The 21,531-nt window shown below is 38.7% G+C and overlaps 1 protein-coding gene across 1 annotated transcript in view; it reads left to right on the forward strand.

Annotated features, from left to right (window-relative positions):
* Positions 1–11,585: 11,585 nt before the first annotated feature.
* Positions 11,586–21,531, forward strand: part of LOC124794854 (general transcription factor IIE subunit 2) — a 69,884-nt gene continuing 59,938 nt past the window's right edge. Inside the window, exon 1 of the mRNA XM_047258520.1 lies at positions 11,586–11,759. Within this exon, the coding sequence (XP_047114476.1) occupies positions 11,698–11,759 (62 nt within the window). The 5' untranslated portion in view covers positions 11,586–11,697. The remainder of the gene's footprint in view (positions 11,760–21,531) is intronic.

Below are 21,531 nucleotides of genomic sequence, written 5' to 3' on the forward strand. Positions count from 1 at the left end.
CCTCTTTAGGGGTTTTGCTGGGATATTATCGATGTTTTTTGTGATGTCATCTGAAATTAAGATAGGTTAGACACAACATTCATTACATCAGTAGGCAAGACCAGGCGTTTTCACTACTCAATAAATATTCAAAATAGTAAGAGAGAGAAAATGTTCGATTCCTCGCGTTTTGTGCGTGTGTGTAGAGTGTCTGTGTGGCCTTGACTACTGATAGATGCTTTTCGTGTTGAGAGATGTGCGTCTAATCTATTTCTCAAAGTAAAAGATCGCTTCACGGATGACGTCTGTCAGTTCGTCAGGTGTCACACCAAGTCAGTGGTACCTTCAGTAACAAATGTTCCGTGAAAAATTAATATGTCATCCACTGGCGTAATCATAAATTTTACTTTAATATTCCGTCTTTCAGGTGGAGGCGCGCGCTGAAAGAAGAGTTCTTCTGTCTTCAACTGCGTCACTGGAACCGCTGAAATGAAAATTTCTATACTACTTATTATCTGTGTTGTAACAACAGAGTTTTTCGAGTTGCTTAGCAATATTTTGATGGGTATGACTTTGACATTATTCAGCATGAAATGCTCTAAGATCTCGGTGTGCGTATAGCCCAATAATTTTGTTAGTTCTAGGATGTTGTAACAGATACGCACCAGGATGCGGTATGTTAACAATTATATAAGGTCCTTCATATAGCAGACGCCACTTAGCGTTGCGTCGTTTGAGTGCTACAGATTTATGATGAGTACGAAGTAGTACAAGCATTCCTACCTCGAATTTTTGTTTTCTTTTTATTATGTTTCTGTGATGTTTGTTTCGTATTTGTGCGTGATGTGTCAATGTAGTCAATACTTCTTTTATTTTCTGTTCAGGTGTGATTTCCTTGTCTGACAACTTAGGTAATGGTTCTATCCACTGATCGTTCTGTTTGCAATTGAACATGATCTCGTTAGGTGTGTAATTCGTATCGTAAATATTTAAGTTATTGTGTACGTCTTCAAAAAGACTTAGGTAGGACACCCAATTAGTATGTTTTGATGAAATATAGGTCCTCATGAATCGATTTAATTCTCGGAAAAGTCTCTCAGTCGCGTTACATTGTGGACTAAACCTCGAAATAAATATACTTTTGATGTTATTGTCCTTCAAGAAATTTCTCCATTTGTACCCAGAGTAGTATGCTGCATTATCTGATAGAATTGCTTTAGGTTTTCCCACGTGCGTCAGGTAATCACTTGAGAATCTTCGTATTATAGCATTTGCAGTGGCGGATTTTAAAGCATAAAGTTTTACATGTTTAGAAAATATATCGTAAAAAGTTAAGATATATTTGATGCCTCCAGAGCTTGCTGGATGCGGTCCACTGATGTCAGTACACAGAATTTCCAGGGGTTTACTAGGTAAAATAGAATGTAAATCTGTTTTTGTGGATAAATTCTGAGGTTTTGATTTTTGACATATGACACATGTTTTTAGTTCCCTGTAAATTTTTCTTCTCATATTGCTAAAATAACAGTATGTACTGAGCTTTGCCAAACACTTTTTCGTCCCATAATGACCCCAAACTAAGTGTGTGTGCCAAATCAGATTACGTTCAGACTCTTTAGGAATGCTTACACACCAGTTAGTAGCATTTGGATGTCGGCGGTAAAATAACACATCATTGTGTAACTTGTAACACTCAGTCAAAGGATGATTGTGTTTTTCTACCAGTAATGTTATTATCTTATACCAGTGAGGATCAGATTTTTGTAATTCAGCCATGTTTCTGCACATATCAATATAATATTGGTGATACTGCTTGTCTTGCATTAAGAGAATCCTGTAGTCATTTATATTTTCTAAGTCACTGTTGGTATCATTCATACCTTGTGTTTGTGTTTGCACATCGTGGTATGTGTTGTAGTCATGGTGTGTTTTGTTCTTGTGTATTTGTCATGTGCAGAATGTGTGTATCATACTCGAATGTATATTGGTTTCTGAACTGTACATTTTGACTGATATTTTCGTTACATTCAGACTGTAGTTGATCGGTGAATTGTCTCATGGGTGCAGTGACGGATTGTACTGCGTCACTGATCAACTGTTTGTTATTAGTAATGTATTGCGCTACGGAGTCGTGCACAATTGTTGGTAAATTTTCACGTAAGCATCTATCAAAATGTTTGTCTTTGTTCTCAACCCAATCATGAAATTCTTTATTAATATTTTGAAAATGAGCTGTGGCATCTGATTGTAAGATGTCAGTCAGGTGTTGTTCAACATTGTGAAATTTATTCTGTACGTCAGTAATTCGTTTTTCAAGATTGTCATGTACTGAAGGATATGTTTGAATTTGTTCAGTAAGAACTTCACACGTGACATTAAGGTTTTTTACTTGTGTCTGTAAAAGTGCTACGTCAGTTGTAGTCTTTTCTTGTCTCGTATTGAGCTGGGAAAATTTAGTACTGAGTTCGGTCATCTGTTTGGTCAGTGTGGCGTCTATAAGTTCCACACGCTTACATAAAGTGTCATTACCTATCTTGATTGCTATGAGATCAGATTTGATTTCGTCATTTTGTGTTTTTAACTGTTCACTTTGCGTCTCTAATTGTGCCTTTAAGGTTGCCATGTTTTCGGCGTTTTGTTTCATTAGCATTTGTAACATGTCGGCAATGTTTACCGTTTGCAAGGTCTCTGCCCCCGCCGAGTCATTAGACGTGACGTCATGCATTAACATGGGCTCTGATTGAGATTTTGAAATTTTTGTAGTGGACGGCCTATCGTCAAAATTTTCGTCAACACTTGCGTCAATGTTTGATGAATCGTCACTACCGGTTGCTGTCGTAAAGTCATTTTCTAACACTTGTCTCACGTCCGAGTCGGATTGCGTCTGAATAGTACGTCCTTGCTGTTCCATTTTTGCGTATTGTTTTCTAGTTATTACCATGCCACACGTGATATATGTTTCAAGAAAATTTTTGACACTGATTTTAAAATAAAATGTAGTTGAGCATGAATCGCTCGTAGCAACAATGGCTGTCTGTTAATTTAAAAATATAAACTGAATTTGAGATTATTGGTAATGGCTGCTGGCCATGTTACATGATATCGTACAGAAGTCGGCCATATTGTACACTCGTGTATTGGTATTGTTGCATACGTTATTGTTTAGGGAAAAGTACTGAGAATGAAATTTATCACTGAAACTGTTATGCAGAAAAGAAACACTACAGAATTTACTGAAAAGCTAATACACTGAATTATACGTCTGGTCAAGCCTACCAATGCAAAGATGCTGTGTCTTACCTTATTTTGCTGGAAGTTTCATTGCGTCTTCCCGCAAAATTTCAGAATTGGAAAATATCTTCAGATTTTGTTATCTCTCATACATTGACGTCCAGGTCCAGAAAGTTGATTTTTTACATGAAACAAAGAGAACAATGTAACAAATGACAAAATAACAAGTCCGACACGCAGTCGCCAACATAAAATAAATAAAATAAATAAATTAAATAAAATATATTGTTATTTTGATATTGATTATTCTATCTGTATGATGGTGATTGTGATTGCAATTGTAATTAATATTTTGCTTATCTGGAACGTGGACGTTTAATTATTGGGTATCAGACGCTTGACAATGGCTTTTTCGTAAAGGCAATGTTACTCGTAGTTGACCGTGAAATAAAACTGAATAATCGGACTTCGTAATTAAATCGTTTCCAAAGACTGCTGCGGTAGGTGTGGACTCATAATCTAAATCTCAATATTACAATAATTTGCCAGCCATGCCAATACGTCGTACAGAGGTGATTGTCTACTAAACATAAAAAAGTTACACAGTTAGTTAAATCAGATATATTCAATGAATAAGCCTACAGTTCATAATCCTACTTACTTTTTTACTATAAATTCTTTACAGAATCGAGTGCCTAGTGTGGTTGCAACTCGCAGTATTCTTCTATAACATGAAATATGGCGGTGTGCCAGACAATAAAATAAAATACATGCTTCTCGCACCACTTCAACCAGATTTCTCCCTTTCTTAATCAAACATAAGAGTAACGTAATTGTGCTTTTGTTTTATCAGCGACACAGCGCTGCAGTTGTGTGCCATAGGCTTTATTTATTTGTCACTGATTATTTATTTAATTAATATTTCGCGTTTCCGAGGAAACTCACGCTCGGCATGCAAATGTGCCTTTATAGAGTGCCTCCTTAATTTCATTTTCTAAGTCTTTAATTTGTACAAGAAGATCTGGGACTGATAAGGATGTGGAAGGAACTGATTGGGATGAAGCTCCTCAACATATTGGATCTCCACTATACGATCGTCCATCTGCGCGATCTTGTCCATAATTTCTTCCGATATCACTAATATACTTCGACTATTACTAGGAAGTTTATCGAGCCACAACGTTTTTAATGTGTTCTCAGACAAGTTGGTACCGCATAGTTTCTCATTTTTCGTAATAACTGGCCAAGTTTCATATCGCCAAGTTCCAACCTATTCACCAGTTTTTTGATTTTACACTCTTCACTTTCCTTGAAAATTGTTAAGAGTCGTTCTTTTGCCAGTGAATATTTCTTATTTTCATCACTAGTTGCCAGATCCCAGATATTTAAACATATTTTGGGCCAGCAGATAATTGAACTTAGTTGTTTCCGTTGGATTGTAAACTGAGCCTCGTCTTGGCAAATCCAAATATTGGGCTTTTCTACCCAAAAGTGAGGAAGCTTTACGATTACCTTATTGATTTCCAGAGTACTTACAGGATTTTCCCTGTCAAGTCCACTTCCTGATTGCATTTCGAGTATTTTATTGAACACCGTCTGCACCGAATTCCAGCAGATTCCATGTTGGACAATTCGCCGATAATTATGTTGCAGGATTTCTTTTGGTGTATCGCCGATCCTGTCAGGGTCACCAATTTGTTGGTGGTGCCTAACACAGGTAAACACACACACAAATAAGAAATTAAACCTTCTTTATTATAACATTTTATAAGACATGAATCAGCGTTTTGCTTAGGCAACAATACATTTTACAGCTCTCAAACACAATACAATCTTCTTTTGTCTCTTGTGATATCACAGAACACATAGCTGTGAAGCCAACCTTATCGATGTCAGAACACTCACTAACACACCGAAACACTATATAGAAGAACAATCTGCTCCCACATGCCTATACCAGTTTCTTTGATGCTTCAGTATGTGTGCAGAAAGATAGCTGTTACATTCTCTTTTCTTGTTGTTGTGTCATAAATATTTGAAGTTAGGATATTTAAATTATGTATTGTCCCCTTGCCTTTTCTAAAATCATAATGATTCTATGATAGTATCTGATTTGATTCCATCCACAATTCCAAACGATTTTTAACCAGGCTCTCTAAGGTTTCGCTGATACAGGAGGATAGAGAAATAGGTCTATATGAGTTGGACTCCTCTTCGTCTTTATGTCGATTTGGTACAGATACCACTACTTGAGCTGTCCAATCTTCTATTACTTTTCTCGCTCATCCATATTTGGTTAAATATCTGTGACAGTTTCCTGAGTGCTACTTCTGGAAGATTTTCTATGATGTTATAGTGTATAGTACCCTTAGCAGGTGTGGAAGTCAACTCCTTTTTAGGGTCGTTCATCAGTTCTTCATATGAAAATGGTTCCACAAATGGATGATGGTAATCTCATTCCCTGTCCACCCCCGGTGGCTGAGTGGTCAGCGCGACAGACTGTCAATCCAAGGGGCCCAGGTTCGATTTCCGGCTGGGTCGGAGATTTTCTCTGCTCAGGGACTGGGTGTTGTGCTGCCCTAATCATCATCATTTCATCCCCATCGACGCGCAAGTCGCCCAAGGGGCGTCAAATCGAAAGACCTGCACCAGGCGAACGGTCTACTCGATGGGAGGCCCTCGCCACACAACATTTTTTTTATCTCATTCCCTCAGGGGGGGGGGGGGCAAAATGGCGGTTTGGTTGCCAAAGTTGGTGAAATTAAATTTAAAAAGTCTAAAAGCCATGTGTCACTTAATGGCTTATACATAATGGAGTTCTTATTTTTAAGAAACCTTCATTTCCTCCATTCTTTTTACAGTCTTGTAACCACCTTCGAATTTTCGCTGTTATTTTCCGATATACAATGAAGTTTTCTACATTTTGTTATTTACAGAACTTACTGTACATAATTATTCTCTGTGCTTTGGCTCTAGAACACCCTGATGTCCACAGAACTGGAGGCTGTTAATTGAGAGCAATGACTTCCTTTTGTCTTGGAATGGAAGTTGTTGCTGCATCTTCAATAATTGAAGTTAACTGTTGGTAGGCAAATTTTGGAGCTAACAAATTACTGAAAGATTGAAACTTTGCCTAGACCATAGCAATGTACTTTGGCCAGTCAGTGTCCTTGATGTTCCAGTTACTGTTTATGTAGATAATTTATGCCGTATTTGTAGGTAAGTCGCTTCAGGTTTCCAGAGCGAGATGCTCCAAGGCAAAAGGCTCTCGTTTGACTGTCCACTCCATTACACGGCTCGAATCAACACAGCACAATGTCAAAGCGATGGCCGACAGTCGTCTTTTTGGAGAGTCATTGTTTAGAAGGACTGAATTGAGATTTTTGAGAAGTGTGACAAGTTTTCTTACATCGGTCTCTGTTCCACAACTCTGTGGTGAGTAGTGGGTGCTGAAGTCTACACAACAGAGAAATGAACTCCAGTGAAAGATTTCATATTTTACTCGTAGGTGGTTTGTAAATGGTGACAGTGGTGAATGTACGATTAGGAGAATAAATCACAGCAGCCACAGTCTGGCTGTCTATTGTCATAATATTAATTTTCATTTTTTAAAACTTAAGTGTGTCTCTAATTAAAATGGCCAATCCTCATCCTTTTCCATCATCTCTGTCGTTTCTAAGCACTGTATATCTTATCAGTTGCAATCATTGGGTCGCCTGAAACCAAGTTTTGCAAATACGGGCATCCAATATGTGGTTACTAGTAACCTACTGATAAAGACTTTCTCTGTACAAGATTGGGGATCATGCATTCCATTGGAATACTTTAAAACCCATTGTCACATTTGCTGAAGTTTTCAACAGCATAATGTACAAGAGCCTGCATCATTACCATGTCTATTTCATTTTTAATAAAGAGAATGATCTGCATTATTAAAGCTCAAAGGTTCTTAATAGCAGTTTCTCGATCTGTATGAGATGTTTCCAAAGGAGGAGGAGGATACGAGATTTTCTGTATTGAATTCCACGGACTCTGAAATTCGTGTAGCATATCAGAATAACCCTGCTTATATAGACTGTGGGTAAATGATTTATTTTTGTAAGATCTAGGAGCTGTAACCAACATAACTATATGTTTAGGTCCTTGTTGTAGCCTTTTGTCCATCATGGTCAGACTTGCTGGTTTCTCATTTACTTTAGGTAAGTCACTAGTAGACAGCTCTCATGTTGTAGAAACAACAGAAGTACTCTGAGCAAATAATGTTCACAGTGATGCGACAGTGTTTGCATAAGAGGCACTATAGGCTTCGTTGCGCTTTGCTTCCATGTGCTTCTAAACATTTGGGATATGCAGTATGTGAGCACTGCAATGCCTCATGAGCTCGCGCACATTTGCTGCTACTATCACATTTCGAACTAAAATGGAAATATCTAAGACAACTGTGATATTGTAAAACTGATTGGACATACAGTTCAACAGGGCATTTCATACTTCACAAATATACATACTGGGGATGTTGCTAAGATGTAAATTTTACCACACATTTTGGTGGTAGGAGTACACTCTTCTCTCCATTTTCTATTTCTTTCTTTCTGTACTTTCATACGTTATGTTTCAGTTTCATATATGTTTATTCCAATAACTGAGATATTAGCAATTTCATGTCTTAAAATGTTACTTTCCGTAAGCAATATCCTGCCAAGGGCCACTGGATGTAACTTTAACTCACTATCATTTTCTACCTTTGCAAATAAAATTTTGGGACCTGTGTCTGTTGGTTGGTATGTATTATCTTTACCAGCATATTTTCGGTTGCTAGTAAATGTGTTACTTCCCGTAGGACAAAGCATTATGGTCACTGAATTGTCCCAGTCTTGACGACTAACAGAATTTTAGGTAGTAGGCTGCCCATTACCTTTCCTGTTTCCTACATTTAACCTCTTGTTACTGTGTGCAACAGCTACTTCCACAGTGTATGTGACATTATCAGTATCTGTCATATCTACAACCCCTACAACATTACTGCTTTGCTTTTCCCTTACCATCGCCTTCTTCGGTGCATTTGCATCTGGAGCTTTTACCTCTTTGGATGATGGTCATCGTTATCTTGCCTTTTTGTTGCTGTGTGTTGTTTTCCAGACACTGCAATGAGACATCTGAGTATGATGAAGCTGATTCAGCTCTATCTCTCGTTCTGAGGACGGAAATCTTGAAAGCACATTACAACGGTACCCAGTTGATGCTGTTCTGGAATTATCGGTTGAAGGAGGGCATATCAATACTGTTTCAATGTTGTGACACATATGCAACACTATAAACGACCTTTACCAGTGTCAACTGAGATCTTGTCTTTAGTTTCCAGTTTAAAAAATTGCTGCTGAGAGAAATCTTCCAACGACGATGTTTTAATATTTGGTGCTAAAGATTTGTTCTTAATATAACCAGCAGATTCACAGAGAACACTTGATAACAGTTCCACATAACACCTAATGGAAATGGTGCCACAGCCGTATGACGTACAAGTGACTGCTCAGCACTGCTGCTTCAAAGGCAACTAATCTCTTATCGTTCCCTGCTTTGTTGAGAAGTTTTTTTCACTGCAGGCACACAGTTTAACTATTAACAATTATTCAATTTTTCTCAACATTCTTGAGAGCGATCGGAAAAACAGTGTTATTTCATTGCTAACCAAAGATTCTTAATGTCACTGTAATCAATAACCGACACATGAATGTTTTGTAAACGTCAGAATTAAGTTCTAGTCGATTCACGCTTAACTTTTTCACTTTTCATTGGTTGATGGTAACTTAGTTCTCATTGGTTGACAGCACTGTCAAGAATCATCTTTGGAACAGAATGTATTTTAGGTCTAGGAAATAACCACCTGAGTTATTGTGGAGTAATTGCTGCTGTACTCCATTCAATTTCAATGTGTTTTCATTTTGTTACTGAAAAAATTAAGAACAGTTGCTGGCAAACGGACTTTTGCAACTTTTGGAGCTACAAGAACAATTGACTGTGTTTGTTTTTCTGTTGCAGTGTGTATGTATGCATGTGTGTGTGTTTGTGTGTGTGTGTGTGTGTGTGTGTGTGTGTTTGTGCAGTACTTGCAGAGCAACAATGTATCCCATAACCTTAAAAGATTTTTGGATGAATGTATAAATAAACTTAATGTGTAATAAAAAAACCGAGTCATATATTAATTAGATTATGCTAGCTCAGATTAATTTTTTTGTTCTATATACCCAAAAATAAGATGATTCTCGTAGGTGTGGAACATGTCAGAAAGTGCAACATAAAACCATAGAACACCTGAATTTAATACTATCACTTCCACATTAATTTGTCAGGAGATTGTCAAAATATGTGAATTCGTTATATTAAACTGGAACAGCTAATACTTACAGAATTAATACACTGTCTGAATGAAGCAGAGTTATGCACTTTTAATAAATTTATCATACACAAAATAACTATCTAAACTTTGTGAGACCAAGTATTGTATAGATTGTGCATCATGTGTGAAAAATAGCCCTTGAGTGTGATGTGTCTACTATTAAATTAAAAATTAGTTATTCGAAATGCACACATAAATGAATAAGTAAATTCTGAAAACTTGGAACTGGAGAGTATTTGCAGATGATGTTTACATGCCAGCTGTTAGTTGGTTTGCCATAGAAGACACCATTTTTGTCACTGAGTGTTATTTCTTTTATAAATGTGTTCACAGATTCTGATGTATACCTGTGTGAAATTTAGTTTTGGAGCTAACATTCGGGTTTTGTCTTCCTTGTATTGAACTCTTTTTACAGCTTTAATGTCATAACCTGCACAGTAACTTTGATACTCACCCATACAATTTCATCTGACGCCATATTGAAAACAGTACAACTATAGAGAATTTGTGGCATCTTGTGTGTACAGTAAGCTGGGTTTCACATGTGCAACTAGTACAGCGTCACAACTTGTGGCTTTACATAGTGGCTTTGTGAGCTACTGTTCACCGGATGCCAGAAATTTTACGTAGTTGCATAGTTTTCAATGTGGTGTGTGTTGAAATCATAGGGGCGGGTTTGGAGGTTGTAGTGCAGGTCATAGCATTGAAGCTGCAAAAGAGTTAAATACAAGGAAGACGAAACGCATGTGTTGGATACGAAAATAAATTTCGCGCAGGGATAAATCAGGAACCACAAACGCATTTGTAAAAGAAATAGCACATGGAGACAAACATGCTGTCTGCAGTGGCAAACTAACCACCAGCTGGCATCTGCCGCATCACCCATGGGAACTATTTCCTGTATATAATTCACAGCTTTTACAATGCTTGATCTCACAAATCACAGAGTTTATACGACTCGCTTTACATTTATTAGGATTATTTATTTATTCATCCAAAACTCTTTTAAGATAGTGGGATTCTTCATTCGTTTGCAAATATTGCCCTCCCTCTCCTTGACCCCTCCGCCCCCCACCCTCCCTTCCACCATACACTACGATGCAGAAAATCAAACATAGGTTGCTGATATTGCAGTTCGAGAAGCTGCGAAAGTGTTCCTGCCGACTACTATTTACACTTTTTTCGGTAGTAAAATATGCCGCAGTAATTACTCCACGATAACTGCCACAGAATGCTCGTGTTTCAAAGACTGCCACCAGGGAGCGGTGGTGGAAGGAAAGTGGCAGCAACAAAGTAAAACCAAGTTGAACTTTTTGTGGAATGACGAAAGTTGCGTCTCTTAAGTTGTGCCACTAAAAACTGGGAGTTACACATGCAACTGCAGTATGCCCCTAACTGTGACGACACTTTTATTGCGTGTGTGAACCCAGTCGTAGCTCACGGTGCCATTACTGAAAGCCACAAGCTGTGGCGTCACATTCGTTGCGTTTGTGAGCACATCAGATGACATATACGTGTCTGGCTTCTGCATGAAGGAAGCAATACAATACAAAAGGCTTACAAAATTGTTGTTTCTCATTCGAAAGTCACTTCATTCCCTGTCTTTTATATTTGAGCGTTTGTTGACCAATAATTACTTCAATGAAGAATTTGTTTTCGTGTCTTCTTTATTAATATCCGTGTAATTAGCTTAGTGTATGGTTTACTCCATAATCTGAGTCAGTAGCACTGATGACACTTACTGGAGCCAATAGTGGAATCGCCATCGTATTAATGAATGTCGTGGAATGTGCGAGTTTCCGTTGCCCGTGGAAATGTGGCATTATTACGCATGACGTTGGGGTCTGGAGGTTTCCTTACAAAAAGTGGAATATATTTCCGCTGACCATCGTACTATCGATACTGTGTTGTGTCAAGTTCGCCATGAGTACTTCGACCATAAATATTGTGGTCGAAGCATGAATATTACAACAGGATCTTTGACAGTGTTGACATACTTGGGGGAGGGGTATTTGGTGTGTGTTTTTTAGTATTTCTGTTGTGTTGATAAACATCTGTAACCAAATTACGGGAAGAGAATTGCAATCAAGATGGATCCTGCGCTGCTGAGGGAACGAGAATTGTTCAAAAAAAGAGCGTTATCAACGCCTACGTAAGTCTTTCTCGGCGGTATGATTAGAGATACTTTTCTGGGGTATCATTGCCGTTTTAAAGTACGAACTAATATGTTATTGCGGTACAACCACCCGTATTGTTATAATAGAAACTACATTTGCCAAAAACTGAATTAGCAAATAGTGGTTACATTTGTCGGACTTCATCCAGTGTCAGTGCGAATCCTAGTTTAATTTATCTTAGCATCATATTTTGGTACATTTTGAGTCTTCTCATATCAATAAATCTTCTGTAGCGTTAGTAGTAGATTTCATTGAACATGCTTGGTTTTGTATCGTTTGCGAAACTTTTCTTCAAATTTTACAGTAATCGCATAGTCTGGCAATGATGCTCAAACTTTTCACTTGTTTTTCAGGTGATTTAAATGAGGGGATATAGTCATGTATTAGCCACCGACATCGACAACTTTAACGCTTCGTTACTCTAGCCAACAACTTTAATTTTATTAGTTCGGTAGGGTTTGAGTAATCCCAAATGAAAATTTTGTTTGGAAATAAATAAATAAAAAAAGTTTTGTTCCAAATATTGATGAAATATGTTTAATGAAACTTGACAATGTATATCAATTACAAAAAGGTTTCATTTTCCTTAACAGCACTATTTTCTTTAAATTCTGACAAGTTTTGTAATTATCAATCACAATACTCACATTGTCAGAAATAAGTTGTGTAATGAGTACACTGTATTCCCCAATTTTAGGTGTAGCATATAGTTTGCTTATATGCAATATTTGGGGCGTGCAATGTTCTGCACTCTTCATTACTGCTAGACATTTCACACAATGGAACAATGTGTTAAGTACAAAAATTTACTGTGTATGTGGCACCTATGTTAAGTTTTGGGTCATTCCACATCAAGGGGTCCTCACTCGGCTATCACTAAATCTAATGGATTTTGGCGTGAAAGTCATGTAATGCCTTAGATTGTTATATAAGTTAACAAATTTTAGTTCAGTATCTTCATGGGTTGAATTTTCAAGAGCTTTTAAAGAAGGATACTCACCTATGCATCAGTTATGAAGGTGCAAATGTGCCAACATTGATAGGCTTTTTTTTAAAAGTTCTAGCAAAAATTTGCTCGCTTGTTTTAATGTAGACAGACAACTTTTTATGCTGAATCACACCGTTGCATAACATTAGGGATTTAGCCACACCTAAATAGAGGCCAAAAAAAAAAAAAGATATTCGTGGCGCAGTTCTGAGATACAATGTTCAACGGACCACTGCTACTTTTCATTTGAAACAATATACCATATTTTGGGATTACAGAAGTGTCCGATACCGTGTGTGTGTGTGTGTGTGTGTGTGTGTGTGTGTGTATTTTTTGGGGGGCAATATATAAACTGTGTTTTGTTCAAACATTTTCTCCTTGCCACACCTGGAAATTGCTTGATTTAAGCATTCAAACTGTGTTATTTGGTTTCTGGATCTTGCATTATGATGAGTAAGAATATTTTTCAAAGGTTATTACTTTAGCACTTCGAGACGATTGCAAAGAGGAAATTTTTCTCATTAAGCTTCATAATACTACTGGTAATTATTTTTTTTAATTTGAGTATATAGATCAGTTTCAGACATACGAGTATAATAAACAACACAGCAAAACAAAAATACTAAAAAGTCATCTCCTATTTTGGTTAAACAGTTCTTCTATTTTGTCAAGGACAGTTTGTGGATAACTGTATTGCCTCCCTGATGATAATGACGATGGTGCTTCTAAAATTATGCAAATATGTTGCTGAGGAATTCAGCAGCTGTCTTTAGCAGTTGGGCAGTGGAAGGAACGAGCATAATTAAGTGAGTGTATAAAGCTGATGAGGACCTCTTGTTGTTCCTGTGAAACTTCACACACATTTCCAATCCTCCAAAAATTATCATACATACCACAACATACTGTGCTGGTTGTAAACTTGCAGTTGAGATTGCTAAAATTCCTCCATCTTCTTTGAAGACCTTAATAATGAATGCAGTAGCATCACTGGAAACTCTGCTTACTGTGAGCTGATTTCAATTAACTGGCATACATTGATGATTTTCTCTTGTTCCTGGCATACATTGATGATTGTCTCTTGTTCCAACAATTGCATGTCCTCTGGCAAACCATGTTCCTTGATCAGGCTAATTTTTTTCGACTCATGATTATGAAGATGGTGATGGTACTTCCAAAGTTATGAAAATACGTTGCTCAAGAATCCAGCAGATGTTTTTAGCAGTTGGCCAGTGGAAGGAACGAGCATAATCAAGTGAGTGCATAAAGCTGATGAGGACCTCTTGTTATTCATGTGATACATCACACACATTTCCAACCCACCAAAAATTGTCATATATACAGTGGAACTTCAGTTTTACATTCTTTGATTTTATGTTTTTCACAATTCTACATCATAAATATGTAGCGCTGGTAAAAAAAACCATAAGATAATGCTAATTAAAAAAATCAACAATTTTACATTTCTTCCTAGTAAGGTTTACCGTGATTCAAAGTTGTTACTCGACATCTCGCTTGACTTTGTCCCGCTGTCTTCCTATTGATATTTGATGTGACTGATCGAGTGATAAGTGGCACGAAAGGTTCGCACCATGGGTGGTTGCAAAGTTAAGGGAATATTTTCAGCAGTCCGGAGAGGAGAGAAATGAGAGAGGAAATGCTGAAGTAATCCACAATCGGTCTTGCCAAAATGACTTGCAACGTATTAGCTTTACCGCACAATCAAAGTACAACTACTGCTAGGTTGCAGAGGTAATGGAAAAGCAAGACAGTCTACGCAAAGTGTTCCAGACCAAGCCAATATGTGATGAAGGGGCCCAGCCGCTACCTTGTCTTGTGCCACTTGTAACTCAGTTCATCCTTTTGCATGTATTTGTGATGTACTGTATTCAGCTACAGTATCAATCATCAACCTTTTAAATTAAAGCACTGAGTCTTGAAGAATATTTTTGGTCGTAATCGAGGAAACTTCGCCCTTTTCTGGCCAGTGAACTCTTATTGGCTAACGACTAGTTAAGTCACCCAGTAGCCAGCACAACCACCACATCACACTAACACATGTAAAATCTGCTCATGTACTGGATGTGTGGAGAGGGGGAGTGACCCTTCAATCACAGGAGTGCAGGTAGTGGCGAAAGCGTGTTTTGAAGTGCTTTTTGTGCAAATGATGTGCTACGACAGAGATGTCACAGGTAAATTGAACAACGGTTTTGTGATAGCACATTTGAAACACTTTCGTGTTCAAATCTGACATGATACAGTTGCAACAACTATATACGCTACTCACATATATACTTTGCACTACACACTGTAGATAGTACAGATAGGCAGTAGTGATAGAGGGCATGAAACGCAACTGTTGCAGCTGAGCTTTCTTTCAAATTTACATTTGCGCAGTGTACAGAAATTCACTGAGCCAACTTCTAATAATCTTGTAACATCAGTTGGTGAAGTAAACTCCTTTATTTATTTATTTATTTATTTTTTTCATGTCTCTACTTTTCTCATCAAGTCTAAAATAACACTTTAATGGTGGTAAGCATCTGAAGTGAAGCTCATAAGAAATGCATTACACAGTAACAGCAATGTTGACAAAGTTTGTCGTTTAGTCAGATGTCCACTTTTATGCTTATGGTTTAATCACTTAGCTGCTGTGATGTTTGTGGTTTAATTCAACATGTCCATCAATTTTTGCTTTTCTCTGGGTGTGTGCAGAGGATGATCTCTTAAAAACGCACATTTTGAACACATAATTTGTGCTCGTACCATCGGAAAATAGCTCGAAAACCTTGTACCCATGTAAATTTTTTACTGAATTTTTACTTGCTATTACAAATCTGTGATTTTTTAATAACTGATGAAATCCATTACCACAAATTATTGCATAAACATGGTATTGTACATTTTACTTCCTTTACTTCGACAGATTTTATACAAAGTGTTGTAGAAGATTGTGAGTTTTAATTATATATGCCAATTACACATGCTTTTGTTAATTTTTTTGGGGAAGGGGGGGGGTTAACATTCTCTTTGATTCTGCATTTTCCTCAGTTTTGCGGTTTTAAGTCTGCACCGCTTGAAAATGTAAAACAGGTTTCACCGTACTTGCAGCATACAGTCCTGGTTGTAAACTTGTAATTGAGATTGCTGGAATTCCTTCATCTGCTTTGAAGGTATTAATTATGTCTGCTGTAGCATCACTGGAAATTCCACCTACTGTAGCTGATTACAGTTATTTGGCTTAAATTGATGATTTTCTCTTGTTCCAACTATTGTATGTCCCCTGGCAAACCTCGTTTCTCGATCAGACAGATTTTCCCCTCCAGTTCCTCCTTTTGGTACATAAAAAAATCACAGAATTTGAAAATATCATATACAGTCAATATTAGGTTAGTGGAGGGCCTCAGTAGACTAGCACAGGCTGCTAGTATTGTTGCTGTTCCCCCAATGCCATCACAAGGCAGTCTACCTTGGCTTGTTAAATAAAAAGATTCCATTGAAAGTGATGCCAAAATCCTTTTCATGCAGACAGAAATTGATGAAGTTTGTGAGATCCTTATACCGAGCTGCTGAAGCATCACTAAAGTAATAAATGTTTTTTTTAATGTTTTTAAACTTTGTTTCTAAATATGCCATTGACTTTATTTGAAAGACATAGACAGCAGTGGCATTATGACATATAGACAGTTTCTGATCATACAAATGCTAATGCTTTGACATTCTTTGCCACCAAAGTAGACAACAGATGGATGTAATGTGGCCTGACTATTCTCCCAACGAAATACTTGCACTGCATCTTGAACAACAAATGAATAATTCTTAGCAAAATCCAGCAATATAATTAATTCATTTTCTGTGCCTTAGATTTCCTTTTAGCTGGTTAAGGTATAGACTTTGATGTTTTGACACAAGGAAATACAGAAGCGTCCGATTCCACCCGTCTGCTTTGACTCATGACGTCACAGATATGGCGGAAACGACCATACACTACGATTCCAATATGGCACCTATGATGTTATTAAATAAACATGACAACAAACACGAAAGTACATTGAAAAACCAACACACACACACACACACACACACACACACACACACACATATTCCACAAAAAATCTAATGAAACTAACGGGACAAGCATGGGAAATTGGCGGTTTTTGGGTGAGGACAAAGTAAATATAAACAAATTTAGACACACATCACCATACCAAACCACACAAAATGATGAAAAAAACCGACAACACAAAACTCCCCAAGAGTCCACCAAACACCACATCCTCTGGAATCAGATACTTCCCTTGACCTATATAGCTCAACAGCAACTGCTGATTCCAGAACACCCACAGCCACAACCACCCATTGAGATCAAACAGTTCCTATCACCCACACAGGTTAACAGCGACTCCCAATACCAAAAACCCCACAGGTACGACCACAAATTGGAATCTAAAACTTCCCTTCGACTACATACCCACAAACCAACACATGATACCAAATCACCAATACAACAAACCACACAACTCAGGACCACCCCACCAGCCACATGCAACAAATACACTAAAAACAAGAAAAATAAAAACTTACCACAACAACGTTCTGGCGCCGCAACCTAGCTCGGCCACCACAATCACACACAGGCACACACCCAGCCACAAACACAACCCCCCCCTCCTCCTTACACACACCAACAAAAAAATACACAACCAAAGGAGAGACCCAACCCACCCACACCCCCAACCCAACCTCCCCCCTCACCCCAAAATAAAATACCCATAAACAAAAAACGAACACAAAATAAAAAAATCTTAATTACACACTACAATGCAACAAAATAGATCCTCCACAACTAAATCACAAACCAACACACTTCCCCCCCCCCCCCCCCCCTCCCCGAGCCACAGTCACCCACCCACACAAACCACCCTAACTAACCACATCTTACTGATAGCCCTTAAAAAAACGAAAAAAGAATAGCCCTCAGGGATGCTCTTCCGCCAACAGTACTCATCTCAATGAGACTGAAGGTTAGAACAGATCCTCTTCCCCCTCCCAAGAACTGACTTATTCCCCCCCCCTCCCCCCCCCCCTCCCCCCGCCCCCCCAAAAAAAAACCCTCTATGGTATTCGTGCAAGCCCCCATCTCATAATTTTTAAGCTCTAAACTGTCGTTCACTTCTAAATGATTGTACCCCCTCTCACCCAACCCCCTATAAGAAGAAAAAGCATCAGAAACTACAGTAGAACCCAGTTCTATAAACTCCTCAATTAACCCCACTAATTCCCTCTTAGATCACTCCTCCACAACGCTAAAACACATTCAGAAACCCCCCCTCGGTACAGCAGCCCCCCACACCGAGAGACCAACCACAGACTTACCCCTCCCATACTTCATTTTCCCAAACTGTGACTTGTCCACCTCCACCACAACCCCAGGCCCACCCAACTTACCCCTGTACTTAATAAACTCAGAACATACTTCAAAAGAAAACGAAAACCAGTCAAGCACACTCCTCTCACTCACACCAGTCTCACGCACGCAAAAACTGAGAGACGATTTATAACAAAAGTAATACATCAACAACACAATCTCGCACATGCTCAACCTAGACTTCTCGAACCAGGAACCATGGCATATGGAGCGCCATAAGTTGTCCCTACGGCACCACCACATATAACTGTCCATGGTCTGAGACGCCGGAACTTTTGCCAATGTAATTTCATGCCCACAAACTGAGCACTTCACCACCTTCGTCAACAGCCCAAACAGCTGCAGAAATTTTATCAACTCCAACGGACTCGCCCCCATCATAGCATGCAAGCACACACTATTAATTTTATCCGTCATATCCCTAACTAACAAGAGCAGCAACAAATTAATTTACTCAAATTAACACATGACCTACAGCGAACAGCACTACAATAACTTTCACACAGAAATATTAATTTGTTAACTCACTGAAACCAATTCCGCTCCACACACAGAGGGCACCACAAACAGCAACACGATGACACCTACAAACACACCATACTCACAAACCAAACTCTGTGCTGTCATGACGTCACACACCACAACAGCCTTACGTCACGGGTCAAAGCCGACGGGTTGGGTCGGACGCTTCTGTCGACCCAGGCACAAGGTGATGGCCTTTTGAACTGGCAGTTTTCAAAATCAGTGCCTCCACTAAATCTTCAACAGTTCCCTGACATGTCTCCAATGCATGTCAGTCAGTATGGACCCAGTGTGTGTGTTTCATTGTTTCTTCAGGGTCAGTCTTTAAAAGTGCCTTCAAGAAAAGCCTCTAGTTGCATTTTTCCAAGACACTCCTCACAACATTGCAGCATACAATCTTTTGAATCCAAACTGCATAGTTTCTTTCATCAAATCCTTGTAATCATCTTGGATGGGTGTTTCTGAAGCCAACATTAATTTGACATTTTGATGAATTGCACATGATGATGATGATGATGATGAAGTCCCATACTCCGAGGAGCGTAGGGGACGATGCGGGAGACCCGCACCACTGTACTAGGCAAGGTCCTAGTGGAGGTGGTTTGCCATTGCCTTCCTCCGACCGTAATGGGGATGAATGATGATGATGGTGAAGACGACACAACAACACCCAGTCATCTCGAGGCAGGAAAAATCCCTGGCCGCGCCGGGAATCGAACCCGGGACCCCGTGCGCAGGAAGAGAGAACGCTACCGCAAGACCGCGAGCTGTACACATACTGAATGTGGTCCAGAAGTGCCAGCTGTAGTACACCATTTTGGCATGAGCGCATAAAATTTTGAGAAGCTCAGTTGTTTTCCATATTGCCCACAACAAGCAAATGGAACACTTCTTTCAGATTACAAAGGAGCAGGCATTTCTGGTTGTGAATCTTTTCTTCATTTATTCGTATCATAACACAATCCTTTTTGGGCATAAATGAGAAAACTCTTCGTCTTTAAAAAAAGTGATGACATTTTGTTTTGCTTCATTATTGAGTGTTTTCCCTTTTAGGTTTGCAGCAGGTGTTTCCAAAATTGCCCCTTCCATCTGCTTTCTCACCATTTTATTTGAAATAGAAAATTCATTAGCTGTGTTTTCTATAGTCCAGCTATTTGGGGTGAGAGAAAATTTGAACTTGGCTGCAGTTGCTTGAAGTCTGAAGCTTAATCTTGAGAACTTCAGTTAAGATGTCCATATCAACTTCCCTTTGTATTTGAGGAATAGCTACTTGGCTCACACCAGCAGCTGTGGCAATTACCTTAGTAATGCTACCTTTGGCTTTCAGAACTTTGTGCTTTTCGTATCCAATGGAATCCCTTTTGTTTATCTGTTGAAGCTTTAATGTGACTGTCCAAGTGATGATAATGAAGTGTTAGCAGTAAAGCACGCATCAACAACATCCATGTCTTCAGCAGATGGTTATTTTTGCTCTCCCTGTGGCGTGAATCTTTCTGGGCCACTTCATGTCTATATTTGGTACAAATTTTCTGACCAGGTTTAAAAACTTCATTAGTCAGTGACTTCAACCGATCAGAAACTGCAGTGGTTACTGGTGTTAAAGCCTTCTTGGTTATGTGTTTTTCTTTACCAAATGGGTTGCAGCAAGTCTTCTGCACGAATTTAAATTTTGTCAACAAGGTATTATGATTTGCGCAAATTTGAGCACCTTCAGTAAAATAATCCCAGACCTATATCATAGAAGCTCGTTGTACATTGGTGACATTTCCTTAACTGGCTGTAGTTGACTTTTGCCACAGTAGAATGCTGACGACTCTCACGACAACCAGCTCCATCTGATATGCCAAAGTAGCAAGGTACAAGGGTCTCTTCGTTCATTTTACACAACAATCTATTAACCTACAACAAGCAATTTTGAAAGCTCATGAATATGCTGGTTTGGAGCATAACATAAGATGCTGTTACACACAGTGCTTCACGTGAATCATTCACTTAAACTCTCACAGTTTATGTAATTTACTTTTAATGAATTCACCCTTGTTTGTATATAAAATATACAAATTAGGCTCTCGAAACATATTTTTTTAGTGTTTATCTTCAGCTACAACAACGATTATTGTTATTCAAACATTCAGCACTCAAAACTATGAGCCCTCAGGGACCCAGCATCTGAGTACAGGCTTGGCGACCCCAGGGTTCCTGAGCTGGGGACTGGTAAGCACCGCCAGTCCCCTTTCACCATAAGCTCTAGGCATGCTTTAGCGACCACTGTATAGTGCAACAGTTGAATGTTATGTGTGACAGGGAATGGAGATCTTGGCTTGACTGCCCAGATCATGAGGATGGTAAAAGCCTCTATAAAAAACCCTCAATCTCAAAGTGTTCTGTGCACTTTTGAGATGCATGGCTGGTGAGGTGGAACAGTTGTTAGTGGGCAACCTCTGGGGAACCTGCACACCTCAGTTGTATAAGCCTTACCTAGACATGGAGAGCTCTGTCTAGGTGGACTTTTACTTCCCTAGCTGCTTGTAGAATCAAGATGGATCCTTCGAAGTTTTCTCTTCCATCTCCCAATGGAATGGGTGGGCCGTTGGTAGGTAACAACACCCAATCAAATAAGAGGGCTGGGGTAGCTAGTCCTCTTGACTCAGTCATTTGTAACAGAACATATGCCGTTTCTCAGAATATGTTTCTAATAGTGAAAAGAAAAGAGGGCAGTTTCTACAAAATTTCACGATTTTATATGCAAAAAGGATTGGAGGGCATTGCTGGGGCATAAAAATTTGCTAAGTCCTTGCGAAATGGGTCCCAG

Source organism: Schistocerca piceifrons, chromosome 4 (assembly GCF_021461385.2).
Source record: "Schistocerca piceifrons isolate TAMUIC-IGC-003096 chromosome 4, iqSchPice1.1, whole genome shotgun sequence".
Classification (NCBI taxonomy): Eukaryota; Metazoa; Arthropoda; class Insecta; order Orthoptera; family Acrididae; genus Schistocerca; species Schistocerca piceifrons.